General features: G+C 39.6%; 3 protein-coding genes across 3 annotated transcripts in view; 1 reads left to right on the top strand and 2 right to left on the bottom strand.

Moving 5' to 3' along the window:
• Positions 1–4,350, bottom strand: part of LOC110922104 (F-box/FBD/LRR-repeat protein At1g78750) — a 54,600-nt gene extending 50,250 nt beyond the window's left edge. Inside the window, exon 1 of the mRNA XM_022166437.2 lies at positions 4,217–4,350. The gene's annotated coding sequence lies outside the window, so the exon portion shown is untranslated. The remainder of the gene's footprint in view (positions 1–4,216) is intronic.
• On the bottom strand, positions 2,093–3,718 carry LOC110922603 (FBD-associated F-box protein At4g10400). Its single transcript, XM_022166870.2, has 3 exons — positions 2,867–3,718; positions 2,607–2,738; positions 2,093–2,508 (listed from the first exon to the last, which is right to left on the bottom strand). Exons 1-3 carry the CDS (start codon positions 3,713–3,715, stop codon positions 2,203–2,205), a joined length of 1,287 nt encoding a protein of 428 aa, XP_022022562.2. The 5' UTR covers positions 3,716–3,718; the 3' UTR covers positions 2,093–2,202.
• Positions 4,351–21,455: 17,105 nt separating the features above from the next.
• On the top strand, positions 21,456–21,884 carry LOC110925185. The gene has a single exon (XM_022169154.1). The coding sequence runs from the start codon at positions 21,456–21,458 to the stop codon at positions 21,882–21,884; it is 429 nt and encodes a 142-aa protein (XP_022024846.1).
• The last annotated feature ends 686 nt before the right edge of the window (positions 21,885–22,570 follow it).

Here is a 22,570-nt window from a genome sequence, read left to right on the forward strand (position 1 = left end):
CGAGGATTCACCATTGCTGGCATCTTTGACAATTTCAGCATACAACGCCGTTTTTGTCTGACTACAGTTCCTTGGGTCAAGAGATGATGGTGCTACAGTGGAACGATGGCGTTGTGAAGCAACTGGTGGTAATGGATTTCCATACAAGTCTGTTGTTCTTTCTGGTTTGGGAACTCATTGTATTGGATTTCCGTATATGTCTGTTGTCATTTTCGGTTCACTTTGCTTTTGATTGGTAACCGATGCCCATTGTTCTGCCGTAATTCAAGATCGTGTGGGAGATTCGGCCCATGATGGTGATAAACGCGTGTTTCTATACTTGCCTTCATCCGTAGACGGATTACCCCACCAACTCGGATTCATGTTATATATGCAAAGAAGAATTCCACTTTAAAACACAAGAGACAGACAGTTAAAACAATTTTGCAACCCTTCTGATATAAACTTGACAACACCCACGATGAAACGGTTTCCACGAAACGAATTTTGTTTCGTCGACGAAACAAGATCCCCTTTTGGGCTTGTGAGAGACGAAACGGCCCAAATATTTATCCACGAAACAAGCCAAACCCAATGTTCTACGAAACCGGCCCAAGGTATGACGAAACGGATTTAATAATCTTGAGCGACGAAACAATCTTAGCGACGAAACAGGTTGCCTTTTGATGATGGTCGACGAAAATAAAGGATTGATATATGAAAAATGACAAAACCCTTTTAAAAATTCATTTCGACGAAACTGATGTGTTTCTAGGCGAAATCGTTGACTGATTTTGTTGACTAATGTGACATGCAAATAAAAAAAAATATTTTCCAATTTAAACCTTATCTCCTGACACACTCTACTTTTGTCAAAACCCACACCTCACTTTTGTAGTGTGTTTACCAACCCTTTACCAACCCATCACCTTACTGAAACTATCCATCATACTTTGTATGTCACAATTTTCAAACAATATTATTTTAATCACAAACACAATAATCTTAATCCAACAAGATCCAATCACAGAAATATGTCAAGAACAACTCAAGAACACTATGAATAAATGAAGAACACAATGGGTTTTCCCGTAAAAATTATGAGTTTTCCGGTGAACCGAAAATTTCCGAACACGAATTTTGATGACGAAACTCAAAACAAATTGTACCTATGATAATCTCCAACAATTTTAAACAAGTTTTAATCAAATACGACACCAAAACAACAAAGATTTTCGGGTTTTGATTCAGACTTTATGAACTAGAACTGGGTTTGTGAAAATTTTACACAAAACACACTCAAAACCCACTCGAAAATCACACCGGTAACTCGGTTTTCAACAAGAAATCGAGCCTTAAGCTCTGATACCAATTGTAGGTCTGTTTGCGGATCGCCGGACAACTACATGATCTTGTTTATAATACCGTAACGAGTGTGGAATCCACGTTACGATACAAACCGAGCGAGAGACAAACACAACACAAAGGATATACCGTTTAACAATTGTACATTGATGCCGATAGAGTTTTTGTTACAGAAAGATAATACAAGACTCTCGGTTCTCTCTCACTTGTCTCTAGTGTGTGTTCTCAGTGCTCTCTGTGTTCTCTAAAATAGTTCTGTGTTGAGACTGTCTATTTATAAAGTACCAGTAACACATCCACCACGAAACGGAAATGAACTCGGCGAATCAAATGAAGATCGACGAAACAAAGGACTAGGCGACGAAATGGAATCAAGTCGACAAAACAAGACTTGTTTCGTCGACATCTTGTCTTGTTTCGCCGTTATGGGCTTAAGCCCAACAGTTGAGGCCCATTATTGTGTTTCGTCGACTTTGGTTTAGCCCAGATCTGCTATCTTGATCAGTTTTCAATGTTTGGCTCCAATCTTCAAGGTTTAGATCTCAACTTCTTGTATCGAGCCTTGAACGGACGACGGAGGAATGTCGTTGCTCAAGCCGAGATGCGTCAAGTCGAGTCGCGTCCACATATCATGTATCAACAAAGCCGTGATCATAAATACTATTAATTGTCATATGAAACCCCAAAGATCTCACTTGAAGCTAGTTGCAATCAACTATATTATATAATATCGCAAAAACATGTCAACATTCCATTACAGCCGCTTATTAAATGATAGTCCAAGCACCCCTATCAACCGGAAACACAAAGTAGATAGTTCACAAACCCAAAATAGAAGACTCAGAACAGGTCATTGGATCATACATGGATCTCAAAATCTAAATAACCACTAGCAGAATGATACCGGCTACCAATAAAATGGATATCACAATACCTGGAAGCTCTTGGAAGTTCAAGCACCTTTGCACACAACCGCTTTTCTTCTATTTGATAGATTTCCCAAGATATTGTTACGGCCCTCAAAACCTTTGCATTCCTCAACATGTATTCCAGAAACTCTATTTCAGGCTCTCGCCCTTTGCAACTTGAAATCTTGATGGTTGTAAGTGTTGTAAGCATACAAGCGGGGACCAAGTTTGGTTCAATCCAATGTTCACCTGTCAGCTTTTGTTTTGTTTAACAAAAATGACAAAACCTAAATGTTAGCTTGCAAATAAACAGGTACAGAAGAAAGTCGTCAAAGTTTTAAAACAGCTCAATACCTCTTCAATGCACAAATGTTTCAACTCGGGACAACTTTCAAGGAATTGAAGAACTCGTCCAGAATACCAAAAACTTGTAAACCGCAAATGCTTGATATTTGGAAAGATGGGCAAAGCCGGAATGAATGTGAACTTCAACAGAGTATAAAGTTATAGTTGGTACATGAAATTGTAAACAAAAATCAATAAAAGAGTAAAAACTAACTAACAAGTCATCAACATGACTACATATTGAAGTAAAAAAGAAGCAGGAAACTTACTGTGTCAATTGTAAGGGATTTAACTCCACTTATTCCCTTCAGAAACTCCAGGCACATATGATAAGATGAAACTGATGCCTCAACCAATGACGGCAAATCTTCAACGACAAAAACTGAGCCCAACGAATCACCAACAAATAGGTATTCAAGATTAGGGAGATTTAATACAACTTGTTTGGTAACCGAAAAAAATACTCTTTCCAATATTAGTTTCAATCGTTTCAGAGTAGGGATATTATTGAATATGTAATATCGTTCTTCCTCCTTGTCAATACTTACTTCCAAAGATAGACTTTCAAGGATCGGGCAACCACGGATGAGTCCAAATGCATTGACAAAAGGATTGTCATGAACGGCAATGTCAAGGGTTTTCAGACAAGGAAGATTGACCGGACACGGACACTCCCAAACACGGGAATTAAGATTGCCATCATCTATTCTTAATTTTGTGAGCGTCTTGCAAGTGAAAAGGCTTAAAGGCAACTTAAAAATGAGAACCTGTATGTCAAGTTCGGAAACGTTTAACCTAACTGCCTTATCAATCCAACTTGATATGCTTGCCCTTTTAACCCGTTTACTAGAAAAGTGTAATCGTAACGACCTGAGTTGGGGCGATTTGCAATTCTCCATTACCCGGTCCACAAATTTTGACAAGACTATCTTACTATGGAAAGGGTGAATATCATCAAAGTCAAGGTTGGTGACGAACATCCAACTGTACCTCCATCTTTTGGATAAAATACTAGTACGCACCGCATATTTAGTAGGCATTAAAGAGAGTATATGTGAAATAGTGTCTTCAGGTAACCCGCTAAGCCTGTCGTCTCCATTCTCACCTATGGAACTCATTTTCACTTCCTTGGAACTCATTTTCACTTCCTAATAGTTTTTAACAAACATCAAAACATGCATTTTAAACATTTTTAATCAATAAAAAAGAGGCTTCTTTCAATTATGCAAATTAAAAAGTCTAACCTGTAAGTTTAAAGATGAAAACCTGATCGATCAAGTCCTTACCTGTATGGATGACATATAAACGCAGTTAGGATAAATATAAACAAACAACAGAACATGCATTTTAACATCAGAAAGTAACCAATAGTAGTTCTATTTTAAACATATACTAGTAATTAACTATAAAAAAACATGAGGCTAGCTAATATTTAAAGAGAAACTAGGGTTCGATTATGCAAACTAAAAAGACTCACCTGAAAATTAAAGATGAAAACCTGATCGATCGAGTACAAAAGTTAAATAAAAGCAGCTAGGGTTTGGGGTTTGAAACTAAAATCCATCGGCTGAAGCTCCGATAGCTAAAAGCAGAATACAAAAACGGTTAGAAGGTTTTACCAAGTTAAAAACGCAAAAGGAACACTGGAATGACTGCCGGTGACGGAGAATACGAGGACGATCAGATGATTTTCAGTCGTAAAATGGATCTGTGGCTAGCTAGGGCATGGATCCTGCATGTCACCGCTTTCACTATCTTCTTTTAGCTGGCCTCTACAGGCCTACACCACACTGTTTCTCGTAATATATTCCGGCCCAATACAAGGAAGCAGCCCAAAAAAAAAAATCAAAATATTGTACTTGGTTTTATTTCACACGGAACTAGTGTGATTCCCGTGCTTCGCTGGCAGAGCTTTTCGTTGCGAGTTCAGTGTCAATACCAATATGGTTTGAATGATGTTGGTTCAATTCGTTACCATACCGTTGCTAATTAACCTTTTAGCGAGTTAAAGCAAATACATGTTAAGATAAGATGACAAATCTAAATTAGAAAAATATCGCAAAGTACCTAAATGCATTGAAAAGCTAAATGAAGTGAAAATTACCATAAAAAATTAAATTGCACAGTGTGAAGGAGTTATGAGGCCGATTTGATGGTTGTCACTGACAATGGTAAGCTCATGCCCTAATCCTAGCTCGATCCCAATTTTGATCTCCTGTGCCGAAAAATATGATGTTTCGAATCGAAAATTTGGCCGTCGTTGCAATTGCAAAGCCTTTATATGGTTGCAAACGGTGACATGATCTTTGGTTTTACCTTCCTTCCCGTTCAAAGTAAGTTAATGTTGGTGCACTTGTGTCTGTACTTTGTCTGTATTCGGTCATGATATAAAACGATGTCCTTGTTAGTCATGTAAGTTTGACCAAGTCAACCATACTCCGGTTTGACTTGGTCAAACAGTTTGAATATGGTTGTAAATGGTCTGTGTCGAAGGTTGGATCATCGAAGGATTATGTCTATCCTTCGATGAGCTCGAAAGATATCCCACGAAGGATACTGTTGGACCTCGAAGGATATACCATCCTTCGAGGTATATGTGAATCCTTCGATGGAAGAATGATCGAAATATGATGTTTCGATCAGTTGTCCTGATCCTTCGACCAGACCATCTGTGCTGGGTATATATATACCCATGCAGTGTATGTTCAAAGATAGAAGCACACAGACAGAAAGAAAGACACACACACTTGAGAGACACTTCTGTCAAGAACACACACACTTAGAAAGTTTGCAAAACTGATTTGTAAACATTGAGCTTGTAACCGGAACCTTTCATTCGTATTGTTGGTGCACTTGTGTCTGTACTTTGTCTGTATTCGGTCACGATGTAAACGATGTCCTTGTCAGTCCTGTAAATTGACCAAGTCAACCGTCCTCCTGGTTTGACTTGGGCAACAGTTAGTAAACTGGTTGTATTGTCTGTGTCGAAGGGTAGCTCATCGAAGGATAATGTTGATCCTTCGATGTGCTCGAAAGATGAACCTTCGATGGATGATCGATAGATCATCCTTCGAGGTAGATGCTGATCCTTCGAAAACCTTGTAATCGATAGATGATCCTTCGACCATCTATCGGATCCTTCGGACAAGGCAACCAGTGCTGGGTATATATATACCCATGCAGAGTGTTGGACAAAAAGGGGATGCACACAGAAAGATAGAGAGAACTTTGAGAGCATTCTGTCGAAACACACACACACACACTAGAGAGTTTGCAAAACTGATTTGTGAACATTGTGCTTGTAACCGGAACCTTTCATTCGCATTAATACAAGTTGTGTTAATCGGTGAACCTTTGTGTGTTTGTGTTTATACTTGCTTCATCCCGGTTTGCTTGCTAGCTTGGATTCCGCACTTGCTAGTGGGTTAGTATAACAAGGTTTAGGTTCGTCATCCTCCGAGAGGGACCTACAAGTGGTATCAGAGCCGTGGCTCTTTACCTTGTTTAAAACCGGGTTTTGTTCAAGTTCTTGGTGTGTTTGGACACTTGGTTTAGCACCCGTTTTTGGTGGTTTTCTTGCATCTTTAAACTAAAAAACGCGTTCTAAACCTGTCGGGAGTGTTCAAGGTTGGGTTGGGTAACTTAAAAACTTGTTTTTAAGGCTTTTGGTGATTTCCGGCCAAAATTCCGGTCAGTATTCCGGTGACCGGTTTCTGGATAAGGTTGTGCTTTTTGGGTAATATTTTATTTGAAAAATCAAGTTGGTAGAAAGGTACATCCTGACCATTCCGTTTTGCCGAAAGTTGACTTACCTACCCATCACCTTTTCACCAACCTGTCACATCAGTGTCAGTGTGTCAGAATCATTCGAAAGATATCCTTCGACATCGAAAGACCATCTTTCGATCAAAGACATCTCGATAGATAAGCATCTTTCGAGTAGTCTTTCGAAGTCTAAGCATTATCTTTCGAACCAGGGAATCTATTCGAAAGACAGTTATTCGAAAGATAAGGATATATACTCGAAAGATAAGGATCTTTCAAATTGTGAATCCTTCGAATTTGTGAATCTTTCGAAATCATTGTTCGAGATTCAACAGTGATCTTTCGAGCACTGTTGATCCTTCGAACAAGATTTGATCTTTCGATTGTGGTCTGTTTATTGTTAACAAGTTTCTGTTTTTCAGATCTTTATCCTTCGGCTGTGTGTGATCTTTCGGAATATTCATATAGAATTTATTTTTCTTATCAATCATGAATCCGAATTGGTGGAATCCGGCTCCAGACAGTGGAAAATATACAAGTTCAGGTTCCACTCCCTCATGGTGGGGTACACCGGCTCCCGATAGTGGAAAGTATACGAGTACAAGCTTATCTCCTTCATGGGCCGAGTCTCCAGTGTCGACATCTTCTCAGGGAAATCAGTGGGCATTAGTATCGAATCAAACTCCAAGTATTCAAAGTATTCTCTTAAGCGAAAGCGAAACTGGAAGTTTGAATCGACCTCCAAAGCTAATGCATTTAAACGAGTATCCGGGTTGGGCTGATAGATTCCGTACATATGTTCTGGGTCAAAATATAGAGAGCTGTGGATACGTTTCACCACAGATTTTGATCAAGCTATCGAGGTTGCTGCTTCATCAACTGCTACTTTTGCCGATCTTCCAGAGGATCAGAAGAAAACATATGATCTGGAGAAGAAGGCCTACGCCATTCTCACTCAGGCGTTAAGCAAAGACATCTATCATCAGTTTGTCAGCTTCAAGACAACTAAGAAGCTGTGGGACGGTTTGAAAACCAGAGGAGTAGGGAATGAAGCAACACGTCAATTGCGTCATGATCTGCTCAAGAAGGAATTTGACGGTTTCGCATGCTTAGATAAGGAGTCTTTGGGAGACATGACAAGCAGATTTTATCATTTGCTTACTGAGTTGAACAATTTTGGTGTAGCAACAACTCAGACAGAAGTGGTGAAGAAGTTTGCTGATGCATTGCCACCCCAATGGAACAGTTTTCTGGAGATTTTAAAGTATAATGGGGTTATGGCTACTACAAATATCAACGACTTCGTACAGCTCCTGGAGAACAAGGATCAGGAAGAAACCTTGAAGGCAAAGAGAGTTCCAGTGCCACAGAATCCAGAAATGTATTACGGAACTACAAGTACTTTTTCTGCAAGAGCCATTGTACCAAGCAATCCTGGTTCACATGCTCCATTGCAGACAGCCTTTGTCACAAGCACTGATATGTATGGCAATACAGTGCAAGTTCCTGTTAAGCCTCCTCCCACCACAGACATGTATGGAAATCCAATTCAACCACCTCCTCCTGCTCAAGCTTGTTATGGAGGTACATCATCTGCTGGTCAGCAATCTAAGCCAGATACAGTGCGGCTCAACACTTCAAGCTTCTCAAAAGTCAGTGTGGAAGTAGCTAAGGAACACATGGAGCTGCTTAACACGTTAGTGAGTGCGTACTGCGGGTTAGTTGAAGGTCAGATTGGCAACATTAATCTGACACAAGAAGACTATCAGCAGATTGATAAAGAGGAGATGGAGATGATGGACATCAAGTGGGCCTTTGCCAGTGCTGTTAGAAGAGCAAAGGATTTCATGGAGAGAACGGGCAGAACCAGCTTGGAAAGCAAGAAGGATACCAAGTATGGTTTCGATAAACAGGCGGTGAAGTGCTTTAACTGTGGGGAACGTGGCCATTTCAAACGAGAATGTACGAGGCCATCTCAGCATGGGAATCAAAATCCCTTCAGAGGTCAAGGGAACAGGGCAAATCAGAACCAACCAAGGAACAATGAGCGCACATTGGTACCGGTTGGCAACCAAGCGGGACCATCAAATGCCAATCAGGCACTTGTGGTTCAAGTTGATGAAGGTTGTGACTGGTCTATTCAGTTAAGCAGTGATGCTCCGGATGGTACTGCATGTTTTGCTAAGGTTATGGAGGATACTGTACACACCAGTGGTGGAGAATCTTCCGCCAATGGTGGTGAATCTTCTGAAGATGAAGACTCCTCAGGGTATAGCAGGAGTTCCGATGAAGAATCCTCAAGGTCAGGTGATGAGAATGTGGGTGAGACATCAAATGTTTCGGTTGATGCTGATATTGATGAGCTTTTGGAGGAAGCTGCAGCAAGAACTGATAGAAGATCTATTTTAGTGGATCAAGCTGCCTATGCTTCGTCTTCTCTTCATTCAGCCTTTATGGCTAATGTCGGCAGTTCATCAAGTCAGGTATGTGTCGATGAACCCACTACTGCTAATTGTGTTATATGTGATAGTTTGCGTGCTAAATGTGATGATCTAGAAGCAAACATGTCTGAGTTGCAAGGCAAACATGATGCTTTACAAGCTAGTTTGTTTGACTTGCAAGACAAACATGTTTCTTTGAATGATAAGTGGTGTGACTTGCAAAGCAAACACGAGGCTTTGCAAGAGAAATATGATGTGACATTCATTCACAATCAGAAATTGACTGTGGATCTTTCCAAATGCACAGAAGCCAACATGTTTTATGAAAACCATGAAAAGGAGTTTAAGTCAGTAATTGAAACATTAAAGAAAGATAAAACTGAACTGACTAAAATGGTTTCAAGAAAACAAACTGATATTAATTTGTATATATCTCGCCTTGAGATTATGCAAAAAGAAATGGCTTGTGTGAAAACTGAAAGTGATGCAATTCAACTTAAGCTAGACAGTTATTTGAGCTCTAGCTATGTGTTGGATCACATCATCGATGTTCAGAAAGAGAAAAGGGATGTCACATGCATAGGCTACAAAAAATGTCCACCACCAGTTAGACACAATTATGATGCCATGCCTGATGAAGAGGATAGAGTGTTCTTTGAACCATCTGTTCCTCTTGATGTGAAGGAGTTTGCCTCAGGGCTCGGGTACAAGAAAGAAGTATCACCAGATTCAGATACTTCAGCAGATACAGGTGTATCTTCTGCTGAACTGAATTAGGATCCTCCTGTCATTATTGAGGATGCTGATTCTTCTGATGATGAATCTGATGATGCTGTCACAGCAAAGTCTGATGCGGTGGTTAAAGATGAGGACATACCTCTCGAGAATTACATTCTATGTGATCCTCCTACAAAACCCGCTAAGACTGTTGCAGTCGAGTCCTGTTCTGAGAAAGAGTCGGAGAGTGTGAACTTGCTGTACACTCTTGTTGGTGATGATAAAGTTTACTCAGACAAAGATTTTCCTATTAAGAACGTTAATCAATCCTTAATCTGCAAAGTCTTTGAAAATTCGACGAGTAAGTTTTTGGGAAAGGCAGGACCTCATGTTACAGTTACACAGTGTCCTCCTATTCCAAAGGCTGAAATTCGAAAACAATTTGGCAACAAGAAATTACCAACAGTGCCAAAATAGCAAAATCACACCAAGCCCAAAGGAAAATCACCGGCTCAAGCCCAAAAGAAGCCGAATCAAAAGAAGAAGAAAAATGTTAACTTTGTGAAATCGACGGGAACGGACAAAATTGAGACTTTTGAAAACAAATCTAATTTAGATTTTGTCAAGAAAGCCATTGTACAGAAAAGAAATGAACCAAGCAGTTCAAAACCTAGTACCTCGGGTTCACAAAGTTCAACATCATCGGCTAGACGAACACATGATTCTTCGGGGTTTGTTGAACGAAGATCATGTTTTGAATGTGGAACCATTGGGCATATAATTCGAAATTGCCCATATCTTCATAAACAAAAAGAAAAGGTTGATGCTCCCCGTGACCACAATGACCGTAAGCGATCTGTTTCTATAAAACAAGATCCCCGCCTTGTAAAAGAAAGGGAAAAGAAACAGAAACGCCAACAGGTCAAGAAGATTGAAAAAGCGATTAAAACCGATGTGGTTCAAAAACCATCTGTTGCTGTAAAACCAGAAAATTCTAAAACTTCAAATAATCAAGAAGTTAAAATTTTAAAGAAAAACACTGGTGATATAAAACAGACTTGGAAACCAAAAACGGTTACTAAATCAGGGGGACCATCACAATTCACCAATCATCAAAGACAAGAAGTTATTGTTATTGATGAAAATGGAAGACCCAAGACCACAATGGCTTGGGTCCCCATCTCCAACTAATCATTTGAGTTCATGTGCAGGGTGTTCCAGGAGGAACTATCAGTAGTCATTGGATTGTTGATAGTGGGGCATCTAGGCACATGACAGGCGACATGAAGCTTCTCTACGACGTCAAATCTATTAGAGGGGGTTATGTTGCTTTTGCTGGAGATAAAGGTGGATACATTACGGGTGAATGAATGATATCCAACGGGATTGTCAGCTTTGACAAGATCAATTTCGTGCAACAACTTGATCACAATCTTCTTAGTGTTTCTCAAATTTGTGACAAGCAATTCTCAGTACACTTTGATGCTAATGGATGTTATGTGCTGAAACCCGGCTTCAAAATTCTAAAAGAATGGATTCTCTTATCGGCTCCAAGGATAAATGATTTGTACGTCCTCGATATGAGCCAGGCTATTACTACGTCTGCACAAGCAACATGTTTCGTTTCTAAAGCCACAGAAAAAGACACTATCTCTTGGCATAGACGTATGGGTCACATTCACTTACGCAAAATGAATTATTTGGTTTCAAATGAATTGGTAAATGGTGTTCCTCTCAAAAATTTCCATCTTCAAGACGTCTGTGTTTCGTGCCAAAAGGGAAAACAAACAAAGAAGAAGCACCCTACAAAGAAGATCAACACGGTGGCAGTTCCCCTTGAACGTTTGCACATGGATTTGTTCGGTCCTGTCAAGCACAAAAGTATTCGGGGTGATCAATACTGTCTCGTTATTACTGATGATTATTCAAGATTTTCTTGGGTGGCGTTCATGGCACACAAGAGTGAAACCTTTGGAATTATCAAAAACTTGATCGTTCAGATTGAGAATTTGTATAAATTGAAGGTTAGGCGGATACGTAGCGACAATGGTACTGAATTCAAGAATCATGCCATGGCGGAGTTTTGCACTGAAAAGGGTATTCTTCATGAGTTTAGTGCAGCTTATACTCCTCAGCAAAATGGCGTCGCTGAACGTAAGAACCGCACATTGATCGAGACTGCTAGGACAATGTTGGTAGAGTCGCAGTTGCCCATTCCATTCTGGACTGAAGCTGTGGCCTCTGCATGTTATACATTGAACCGAGTCCTTACAGTCAAAAGGCACAACAAGACCTGCTTTGAGCTTATCAACAAACGGAAACCAGATTTGTCTTATCTTGAACCGTTTGGAGCTCCATGCACAATGATCGATCCTAATGGAAAGTTTGGGGCAAAAGCAATTGAGGGATACTTTCTTGGGTATGCCACCCCTAACTTAAGAGTCTGGAATCTAGAGACTAAAAGGGTCGAGGAATGGTCTGAGGTCAGAGTACAAAGGCACACTTTGCCAGTCAAATGTCCTGGTCAACCTTGGATGTTTGAGTACGATGACTTTTTCAATTCGATCAATGTTGAAGCCGTTGAAGAAAATGCTGCGGCTAGGATGTTTTTCGAGAGTGACAATGCAACAGTTTCACCGGTGGTTCGTCCAATTCTTGTTAATCAAGAACCATCTTCTTCGGTGAACAATAATACTCTCAACAATGAGGATTTTCATGATGCAACCGAATTGAACGAATCTTCAGAGGATGATGAATTTCTAGATGCAGATCAAGAAGTCCCTACAACCGCAGTTCATGGTACTTCAGAGGGTACTCCTCCAGTGGATGCCCACAGAACAGGTGAAGCTACTGCATCATCCTCTTCGTCAATTCCGGGCCTTGATTTGATTGTTGATTTTAATCTCAACAACCTGGGTATAAATATTCCAGTTCGAGAAAATCCTGAGACACGGATTCATAATACCCATCCTCAAGAAAACATCATTGGAAATGTGCAAAGTGGCATTCAAACAAGAAACATGTTGCGAAACAACAACAATGCAGGCCTGTATGCAGCTATTAGAGAATCCGGGCAACAAAACGATTGGTCTTTCGCGTGTTATGTTTCACAGGAAGAACCAAGAACTTGGAAAGAAGCCCTAAAAGACAACTCTTGGGTGGAAGCAATGCAGGAAGAATTGCAACAGTTCCAGAAGCTGGGTGTCTGGAAACTGGTAGAGAAACCTGCTGGATACAAGAAGATTGGTACCCGTTGGGTTTTCAAATGCAAAAAGGATGACCGCGGAGTTGTTATCCGGAACAAAGCGCGTTTAGTCGTTCAAGGTTTTCGTCAGATTGAAGGGATCGACTACAACGAAGTGTATGCACCAGTGGCACGTCTCGAAGCAATTCGAATCTTTCTAGCCTATGCGTCCTACAAAGGATTCAAGGTTTATCAGATGGACGTGAAAAGTGCATTTTTACATGGTGTGGTTGAAGAAGAGGTGTACGTCGAACAGCCTCCAGGTTTTGAAGATCCTATCCATCCCGATCGGGTTTGGTTGCTCAACAAAGCTCTCTATGGTCTTCATCAAGCACCACGAGCTTGGTATGCAACCTTATCTAACTATCTGCTGGAGAACGGTTTTCGACGGGGTCTTATCGACTGTACTCTCTTCATCAAAGAACAAGATGGAGATCTTCTTCTGGTACAGGTATACGTTGATGATATTATTTTTGGTTCTACTAATGATGTCTTGTGTAGGAATTTCGAGCGCATTATGCAGGATAAATTCGAGATGAGTGCTATGGGGGAAATGAACTTCTTCTTGGGCCTACAAGTGCAACTTTGAATTGGTAGCTTTCAGTGATTTTGATTTTGGCGGATGCAAAATCGACGGCAAATCCACAACAGCTGGATGTCAGTTTTTAGGAAATCGCCTAGTCACATGGCAGTGCAAGAAGCAGACGTGTGTTGCTACATCAACCTGCGAAGCTGAATACATTGCTGCCTCAAGTTGTTGCTCCCAAGTTCTGTGGATCCAACAACAATTGCGGGACTACGGTTTTGAATTCCTAACTACTCCTATTTACGTTGATAATTCTGCTGCATTACAGATCACTAGGAATCCTGTGCAGCATTCAAAGACCAAACACATCGAAATCAAATATCACTTCATACGTGATTGCTTTGAGAAAAGACTAATCGATGTTGTTAAGGTCCACACCGATGACCAACGTGCCGACTTATTTACCAAAGCGTTTGACAAATCAAGATTTGACTTTTTATTATTGGTAAACGGCATTAAGGTCAAGCCAGAGTAAACCAACGTCGGAAAATCATTTTTGTAAATCCTTTGTGTTTCTAAATTTGTCTTAGTTTATTGATTTTAGGGGGAGTAAATCCAAAATCTGAAAATCCAAAAACATCGAAAAATTTCAAAAACACAAAAACAATAGAAAAACAAAAATGAGTTTCCTGGCGAGCAAAAGAGAAAGTGATAGTACATCAGTGGTCTATCCAAGCCTCTTTAAACCTTAAATGAAAAACGATAAGCAGCTCTATATAAGATGTATCGGTAGGCTCACAATCATTTTAAAGTGTGCAGGGTGATATAAATCTTAATCCGACTGAAGACCAGGTGGGAACCATTCATTGGCATATGGTCTTAGTACCGAAATTTCGTTTGATAGATTGCCGAGGTTCTGAGATATTCGGTCTTTATGCTGCTTATCATCTGGGTATCATGGTTGTATCTTTTACCGAAAACAAAAATAACGGGGATGCAAGTCTAGATCTTCCATGATACTATACAAACGTGTACATAATACATACTGCATTCGACCTCAATAAGTGATAAACAATCACATGTCCAAATCAAATAAGTGATAAAATATCACATTTATCCGGGAGTCAAGTTCGTCTCTCTGCTGTACGGAAGTACTGACCTGTTCACGGACTTGCTCCTGTGCCCTCATGCATCTGAAAATCAAGTTCCTCATAAATAAGTGATTATATCACATAGGGCTTGTTTTCGAATCAAAATAAGTGAGAATCTCACATCATATACGGTCAAACAGATGATAATCGGTATACTCACCGGTAAGATGAACCCTCGTGCATACCTTGATACGGGAATGTGTCGTGATGTGGATGAACACCGGTCGGTAAGTATAAATCATACCTTAATGTATCTCCTAAACATGATTACATCTGATAAGTTGAGCTTAAGTGGACAACAATACCGATAATTGTTATAGGATGCTTATCTTAATGATAATTAATTGAACAACAAGAGTATTTTGGCGTGACCGTACACTGACATGATTCTCTTACCCTCGAAACTCGCAAAAAGAATGTCTGTATATATTTATTTACTGCTTTCAGTCTTTACATTTGAAAAATTCAAAAATACCAAAAAGATTTTATTTCTATTTTATTTTCGATCGTACGATGTTGGAACTCGAGTCTTCGTTGCCTGAAACCTGAACGAAAACCGAATTGACTAAATCTTCATAAACGGTCAAAATTTGCAAGTTTTGAAAGTTAGAAATTAAAAGTGATAAATTTATTCAACTTTCAAACTGTCGGACGGTGTTAGATTGTGACATGGTCATATGTGTGTCATGTGTTTATGCTAACTATATTCCAAGCAGTTGTTCTCATTAGGCGTTTAGATTTCTTGCATGTGCAGATTCTAAAGGCAAGGAGAACATGGTCGATGACAAGCTTCGGAATGAAGACACGACGTGAAGGCACTCAAATGATGAAGATGTTCGAGTTGCCGCTGGCCATCATCAACACCACAAGGATCTCACTTCATAAAGATCAAGTATTTCACGAGCATAACTCAAGGGGGAGCTTATGTTAAGGGGGAGTTTGTTAACACACTTCCTACATGATACGGGTAGTTTGTTGATACACTCTCTGCTTTCAAGACGTGAAGACTTTGAAGATCCTCCGACATTGAAGACTTGAAAGGACATCAAGGTCTTGAAGACATGAAGATCAAAGATGATCAACATCGAGACGAATCTACAACCATAGAAGATCAAGACAAAGCTACAGCCAAGGGGGAGTTTGTTGGTGCACTTGTGTCTGTACTTTGTCTGTATTCGGTCACGATGTAAACGATGTCCTTGTCAGTCCTGTAAATTGACCAAGTCAACCGTCCTCCTGGTTTGACTTGGGCAACAGTTAGTAAACTGGTTGTATTGTCTGTGTCGAAGGGTAGCTCATCGAAGGATAATGTTGATCCTTCGATGTGCTCGAAAGATGAACCTACGATGGATGATCGATAGATCATCCTTCGAGGTAGATGCTGATCCTTCGAAAACCTTGTAATCGATAGATGATCCTTCGACCATCTATCGGATCCTTCGGACAAGGCAACCAGTGTTGGGTATATATATACCCATGCAGAGTGTTGGACAAAAAGGGGATGCACACAGAAAGATAGAGAGAACTTTGAGAGCATTCTGTCGAAACACACACAAACACTAGAGAGTTTGCAAAACTGATTTGTGAACATTGTGCTTGTAACCGGAACCTTTCATTCGCATTAATACAAGTTGTGTTAATCGGTGAACCTTTGTGTGTTTGTGTTTATACTTGCTTCATCCCGGTTTGCTTGCTAGCTTGGATTCCGCACTTGCTAGTGGGTTAGTATAACAAGGTTTAGGTTCGTCATCCTCCGAGAGGGACCTACACGTATTAATACAAGTGGTGTTAATCGGTGAACTTTGTGTGTTGTGCTTGTGCTTGTTTCATCCCGGTTTGCTCACTAGCTTGGATTCCGCACTTGCTAGTGGATTAGTATAACAAGGTTAAGGTTGAACCTCATCCTCCGAGAGGGACCTACAGTTAACTTTCAATTGTGCTAACCATAGCTTCAATCTTAAATTGGATTTCGTCTTCTTCAGAAGTGGATGCAAGAACCGTGAGTTTCACATAGCGCATGTTCTTTATATCTCGGGTTTACACCATTGTTCCCCGAGCTTTAAGATCGACTTTAGTATTGTCACCATAACCCATTGCCAAACTCGGCCAACATAAAAAAAGTATAATCAATTGTATTAATACCAAATAAGAAAACTTTGTATGGATTTAGACATTGAGGAACTAGGTCACCTGAAATTTTCAATATGAAGAACTAAATCATTTGCCTTTTCCCCTCCGTTAACTCCCTTTTTACCTATATTTCAACAAAAAAAATCAATAGGCCATTGTAGTATTAAGAACGAAATAACAAAATATTGACCATTTACTTGTCTTTTCCTATTTTTGTTATTACGTTTTCATCTTACAGTGCAATAAATTTGGGCCTGAAACATATTTTTTGCACAGCTCACACCTTACATGTCCTAATAAACCAAATAATAAACCTTTTAGAATCTGTGTACTTGTGAAAACCACATTACACAATGGAGTGAAAATCAAACTGCAATAGCTATATGATCACAAAATCACTTTCGTCATAGCCATACCCCAATAATCATAAAGTCACTTTCAAATCTCAATGTTGCGTACGTCAACAATGATGGATTCAAATCTCAATGTCGCGTACCTCATCAATGAAGGAGCTGGACAATTGAAACCAATTTAGTTTGGCAGAAGTAATTAAGGCTCAGATCTATTTCACCATCAGAGCAATACCATTATACCACCATGGCTGCAACAGAGGTTGCAAGTGGAGTACCCAAATGTATCTCTCACTTGTCATCCTCCAAATTCTGCCACGTTAATCTATGGAGAATATGAGACCCAATCTGGGATCAGGTTATGTTCATTCGTCATATCCTTGTGTTTGGACATTTAAAGAACTTCATTGGAACAAAAAGAGAATGGTAATCAAATAAGTGGAATCACTTTCATCATACCTATACACTAATAATCACAAAATCATCCGGATCTTGTGCTTATAGATAAACTAAAATTAGTAAAGAAAGGGATAAGGGCATGGTTGTGCGCAGATAGGGAGATGGTAAATGCACATAGTAGGCAAATAGAAACAAAATTACGAGATTTGGAGGGGATATTGTAACAATGTCCATGTAGTGATGTTAAGAAACTTGAGTGGACGAATTGCCAAAAACAACTACATGATATTCTTTTAGCTAAAACAAGTGATTTAAAACAGAAATCAAGAGTTAATTGGGCAGTGGAGGGTGGAGGGTGATGAGAACTCAACATTTTTTCATGGTCTTATAAATAAAAATAATATTGATAAACGTTTGAATGGGGCGAATCTAAATGGGGAATGGGTAATGGATCCGGAAAAAATAAAAATGGAAGCGAGAAAGTTTTTTGCCTATAAATTTCAGGAACCCATGCAACAAAGACATGATTTTGTGGTCCGTATTTAAAACAACTTTCGAACGATGAAGCTAGTACTTTGGTCGGTCCTTTTAACGCTAACGAAATCAAGAGGGCAGTGTGGGATTGTGATAGTGATAAAGCCCCCGGGCCAGACGGGTTTAATTTTGGCTTTTTAAACACTATTGGGAGTTGTTTAAGGAAGACTTGGTGAAGATCATGGACACCTTTCATGAGGATGGCATTATAAATAGAGGATGTGGTTCGTCTTTTCTAGCGTTAATTTCAAAAGGTACAGATCCTATCTGTTTTAATGATTACAACCCAATTATCTTGATTGAGTGTATCTCCAAAATAATTTCTAAGGTACTCGCTAATAGGCTGAAAGGGGTGGTGGGGTCGGTAATTTCGGAATGCCAGTCTAGTTTTTTAGCTTCACGAAATATTTTAGATGGACCACTAATTTTAAACGAAGTCATCTCATGGGTGAAAAAGAATAAAAAGAAAGCTTTTATCTTAAAAATCGACATCGAAAAGGCTTATGACACAATAAATTGGAATTTTATCGACTGTGTTCTCCAACAAATGGGCTTTCCACCGGTTTGGAGGAGATGGGTTAGGGTCATTTTGGTCTCTTCTGAAGCATCGGTTCTAATTAATGGCTCTCCATCGTTAAAATTTCAACGCTATAGGGGGGTTCGTCAAGGTGATCCGCTCTCACCTTTTATATTCATAATCGCAATGGAAGCTCTAACTGGTATTTTGAAAATGCTTTGGAATTAAGGAAAATAAAAGGCATCTCACTTTCTAATAATGGGCCGGTAATAACACATATGATGTATGCGAACGATGTGGTATTTATGGGGGATTGGGAAGAAAGTACCATTTGCAATATCATAAGGCCATGAGGTGTTATTACTACATTTCTGGCAGCCACAAGAAAACAAATCTCTTTGGGGTTGGGGTGGGGAAAAATTTGGTTAATCTAATGGCTTCAACAATAAATTGTAATGTCGGGAAATTCCCTTGCAAGTATCTTGGGGGACCTGTTGGGGCGAACATGAATCAACTTCGACATTGGAAGTGTTTAATTAACTGTTTTAAAAATCGATTGTCCTTATGGAAGTCCAATATGCTTTCCTCGCATGGGAGACTAACTCTTTTGAAAGCAAGTTTAGACAGTCTTCCTCTATATTTCTTCTCTCTTTTTAAAGCGCCGCAAGGTGTGCTGGATAAGTTAGAAGCAGTTAGAAGGAGGTTCTTTTGGGGAGGTGATGTGTGCAAAATGTAACATATAAACTAAATCAAATGAGGCATAAAACTAACTCTTTTTTAGTACTAATGTTGGAAAAAGTGAGTTTTGTCTTTCTTTTGAATTTATAGGATCAAATGAGCTTAAACGAACAAAAGGAACAAATATACAAACAAAACCAACATAAATACAAAGAAAAGTAATAAACGTGACATGCCCGACCCCTCAGCAGCATCCCCAAAGCAAAAACAAGACAACAGAAGACTGACAACGGGGTCGTGCCCAGCCGAGCACGGGGGCGTGGTCAGGATCCTACAGAAAAGACAAACATGTAGAAGCTTCTACGCCCACCACGGGGGCATGCCTAGCTCAGCACGGGGTGTGGTCAACGCAAAGATACGCAGAATCTTGCAAAATCTTGATAGTACAGATACGATGTTGACTACAGGGCCATGTGGGACCCTCTGCTGACACTTGCATTTAATGAAGGAAGAGAAAAGGCTGGCCACGGGGGCGTGCCCGCTAGAAACGTGGTCGTGGCAAGAGCTCTGTGCAGGCTATAAATATGGGTGTTTGGTTCACTTCAAAGGCATCCCTTGGCAAACCACTACTCTCCCACTTTGCCACCACTCCACCACCACTACAACACCAACACCCACCACGATCATCCATCATCCATCTTTAGAGCGTGTAGTAGTCTCATGATCCAAGATTGATCGTAAGGGTTCTTGCCAATCAAAGGTCATGTTTGGTTAAACCTCTTACATCACGTGGTGAAGACAAGTCTTTATTGTATTACTTATGATTTTTTATATTTCACCACTTTTTATTTGGTTTTGTACTAATGACTTTAATAACTAGTTTCTTATGTTGAAGGTGAATTCTTCCTATCATTTTTCCGTGGTGTCTTGACGTTACTTTACTGTCTATATAAAGTAAAAGATTGCATCATTCATGTTTTTACGGTCTATATAAAAGCATGTTGACTACCTGGTTGGGAGTTAGGGGAATGGTTTGGTAAGGTTCTTGCCTTTTTCAGTGTATAGATCCTGCAAGGACCTCGTTCAAGCTTACTAGGACCTTCTTCAATACCCACTGATATTGGATGGCGGGGGTGCGAATAGCTTGAACCCCTCATATGTAAACTACTATTAATACATTAAACCGGCTACTTGGGATTGTATCCCCACTAACTCAAACCACTTACCCGAGGGTAACGGCACCTTCAAAAGAGGGGCCTACCACTTTTCACATTAATAACTTAATTAATTATCTTTCAATATTCCGACCCTTTGGGATTGTATCCCTGCTGACTCAAGCCACTGGGTTGAGGGTAACGTCACCTTCAAAAGAGGGGCCTATTACTATAACTAAGATAATCTCTTAAAAAGTCCGAAAGTGCGAAAATCATCAAAGGAGACATTAAAGGCGAGTCGGATCCAAGTGATTCATCTTGTCTATTTGTTTTTATTTTATTTTTTTTGCATTTTTAGTTTTTATTTTCATGTTTCAAAACTTTTCCAAAAAAGAAAATTAGATTGATTAGATGTTGAGGATAAGCCAGTACTAAAAGCTCTTGTGTCCTTGGACGAACTCGGTATCTTACCAACGCTATACTACGCTCACGATGGGTGCACTTACCCATGTGTGTGTTTAGTGTTAGTAGAATATCATGTTTTATAATTTTAAAACTTGATTAATGCGTAAAATGAGCTCAAAAAATAATAAAATCATATCACACCTAACTCACACCAGAGTAATGATGAAAAGGCAAAGACAACATGGGTATGTTGGGAAAGGGTAATTAGTCTCACTGAAAAAGGGGGACTTGGGTTGGGGTCACTTAAAGATATGAACATGAGCTTATTGCTGAAATGGTGGTGGCATTTCAAGCACGAAAAGGATTCACTTTTGGGTAAAACCGTCAGGGCAATTCACGAACATACTCATTCTTATTCGTATGTCCCAACTAAGGAAGTTATCCCTGGTACTGGAAAAATATCGTTAGGATCCGGAAAGAATTGGAAAACAATAATGTTCTTGTTGAAAGTTTGATAAAAGGAAAAGTTGGTAATGGAAAAGAGGTGCGATTCTGGTTGGACGGTAGGTTGGGGATAACATTTTGAAGGACAAATTTCCTTATATCTTTGAAATAGAAAAACATAAGCGAGCAACAGTCGAGGAGCAATTTGCTGATTTGGAGTAGAGGGCGGTCCCGAGTACAAACGAATAAAATAATCAGCTACAACAATTATTAACTTTGAGATAAAGGATAAGTTTGGAGAACCGAGCTGATAAATGGTGGTGGGTTCCTTCCGGTAATGGGTGGTTCTCGGTTTCGTCAGCCCGGGCAGTTCTAAACAGGTTTGCGGTCCCTTACCATCCTTATGAATGGGTCAAGTGGGTGCCAAAAAGGATTAATATTTTTGGGTGGTGTGGAGTACAAGATCGATTGGCAACAAATGATCGGGTTAAAGAAAAGGGGTATGCTCTCAGGTGCGCCACTTTGTAAGCTATGCGGAGATCAAGAAGAAGATGCAGATCATCTGTTTACGGGGTGTTATGTAGCAGCAGTAATGTGGCATAAGGTGAGTTTGTGGTGCAAAATCCAGCCAATTTTTGCCTTCTCTATGAAAGATTTGCTGGAATTTTATAAAACACAACCTATTGAAGAACCGAAGAAGAAATATATTCAAACCATCGTACTAGCAACTTGTTGGAGCATGTGGAAAGCAAGGAATGAAGGAATTTCTAATGGGAAGAGAGAAAATACATATGGGATCTTTGTAGAAATGCAGGCAAATACGTTCCTGTAGATTAAATGCAGAGCAAAGAGAACGGATTTGGACCGGAGGAAGTGGGTGAACTTCGAGTTTTATAATGGAGTATGATACATTGTTTACTGTTATGTTTTTTATGGTTTTGAATTTTCGACTTCATAGGGTAATTGTGTAATAGGTGATTGGCTTAGTAGCATACTAACCATTTGTACTTTTGAATATTTGGGGTGTTGAATAAAAGTTGTTGTTCAAAAATAAAGCTATTATGCCACTAAATTTGGTTTTTAATGACAGTTTATGTGTGCCATATTTGCTTAACACAAACTTATAGTGTGGTATTTATCTTTTATGTCACTAATCTAAGTTTTTAATTTCCCTCTTACCCCATTCAAAAGTTTTAGCAAAAAAACTCTAAAATTAAAATTTCCCTTCGCCTTAAATTTTTGTTCCCTCCCAACACCAAATTGCACTTCCAAATAAACCCTAAAGCTACTTTTATCTTTTGAAACCTTCCCCAAAATTGAAATCAAAGACTTCTCTTCTTGAAATCCAAGATCCAGCAGAGAGCAAGGCCACCCTCCCAATTGTCGTGCTGGTGTCGTGGTGTCGTGATGTGAAGGGACTCTTCAAGTCAAAGCTCAAGACGCTGGAAAAAGGCTCTAAATAGTAACTTAGGTTAACTCTGCTATTCCATTGCATGCCATTCCATTCCATTTTGTTAC

The sequence above is a fragment of the Helianthus annuus genome, chromosome 17 (genome assembly GCF_002127325.2).
Source record: "Helianthus annuus cultivar XRQ/B chromosome 17, HanXRQr2.0-SUNRISE, whole genome shotgun sequence".
NCBI classification, from domain to species: domain Eukaryota; kingdom Viridiplantae; phylum Streptophyta; class Magnoliopsida; order Asterales; family Asteraceae; genus Helianthus; species Helianthus annuus.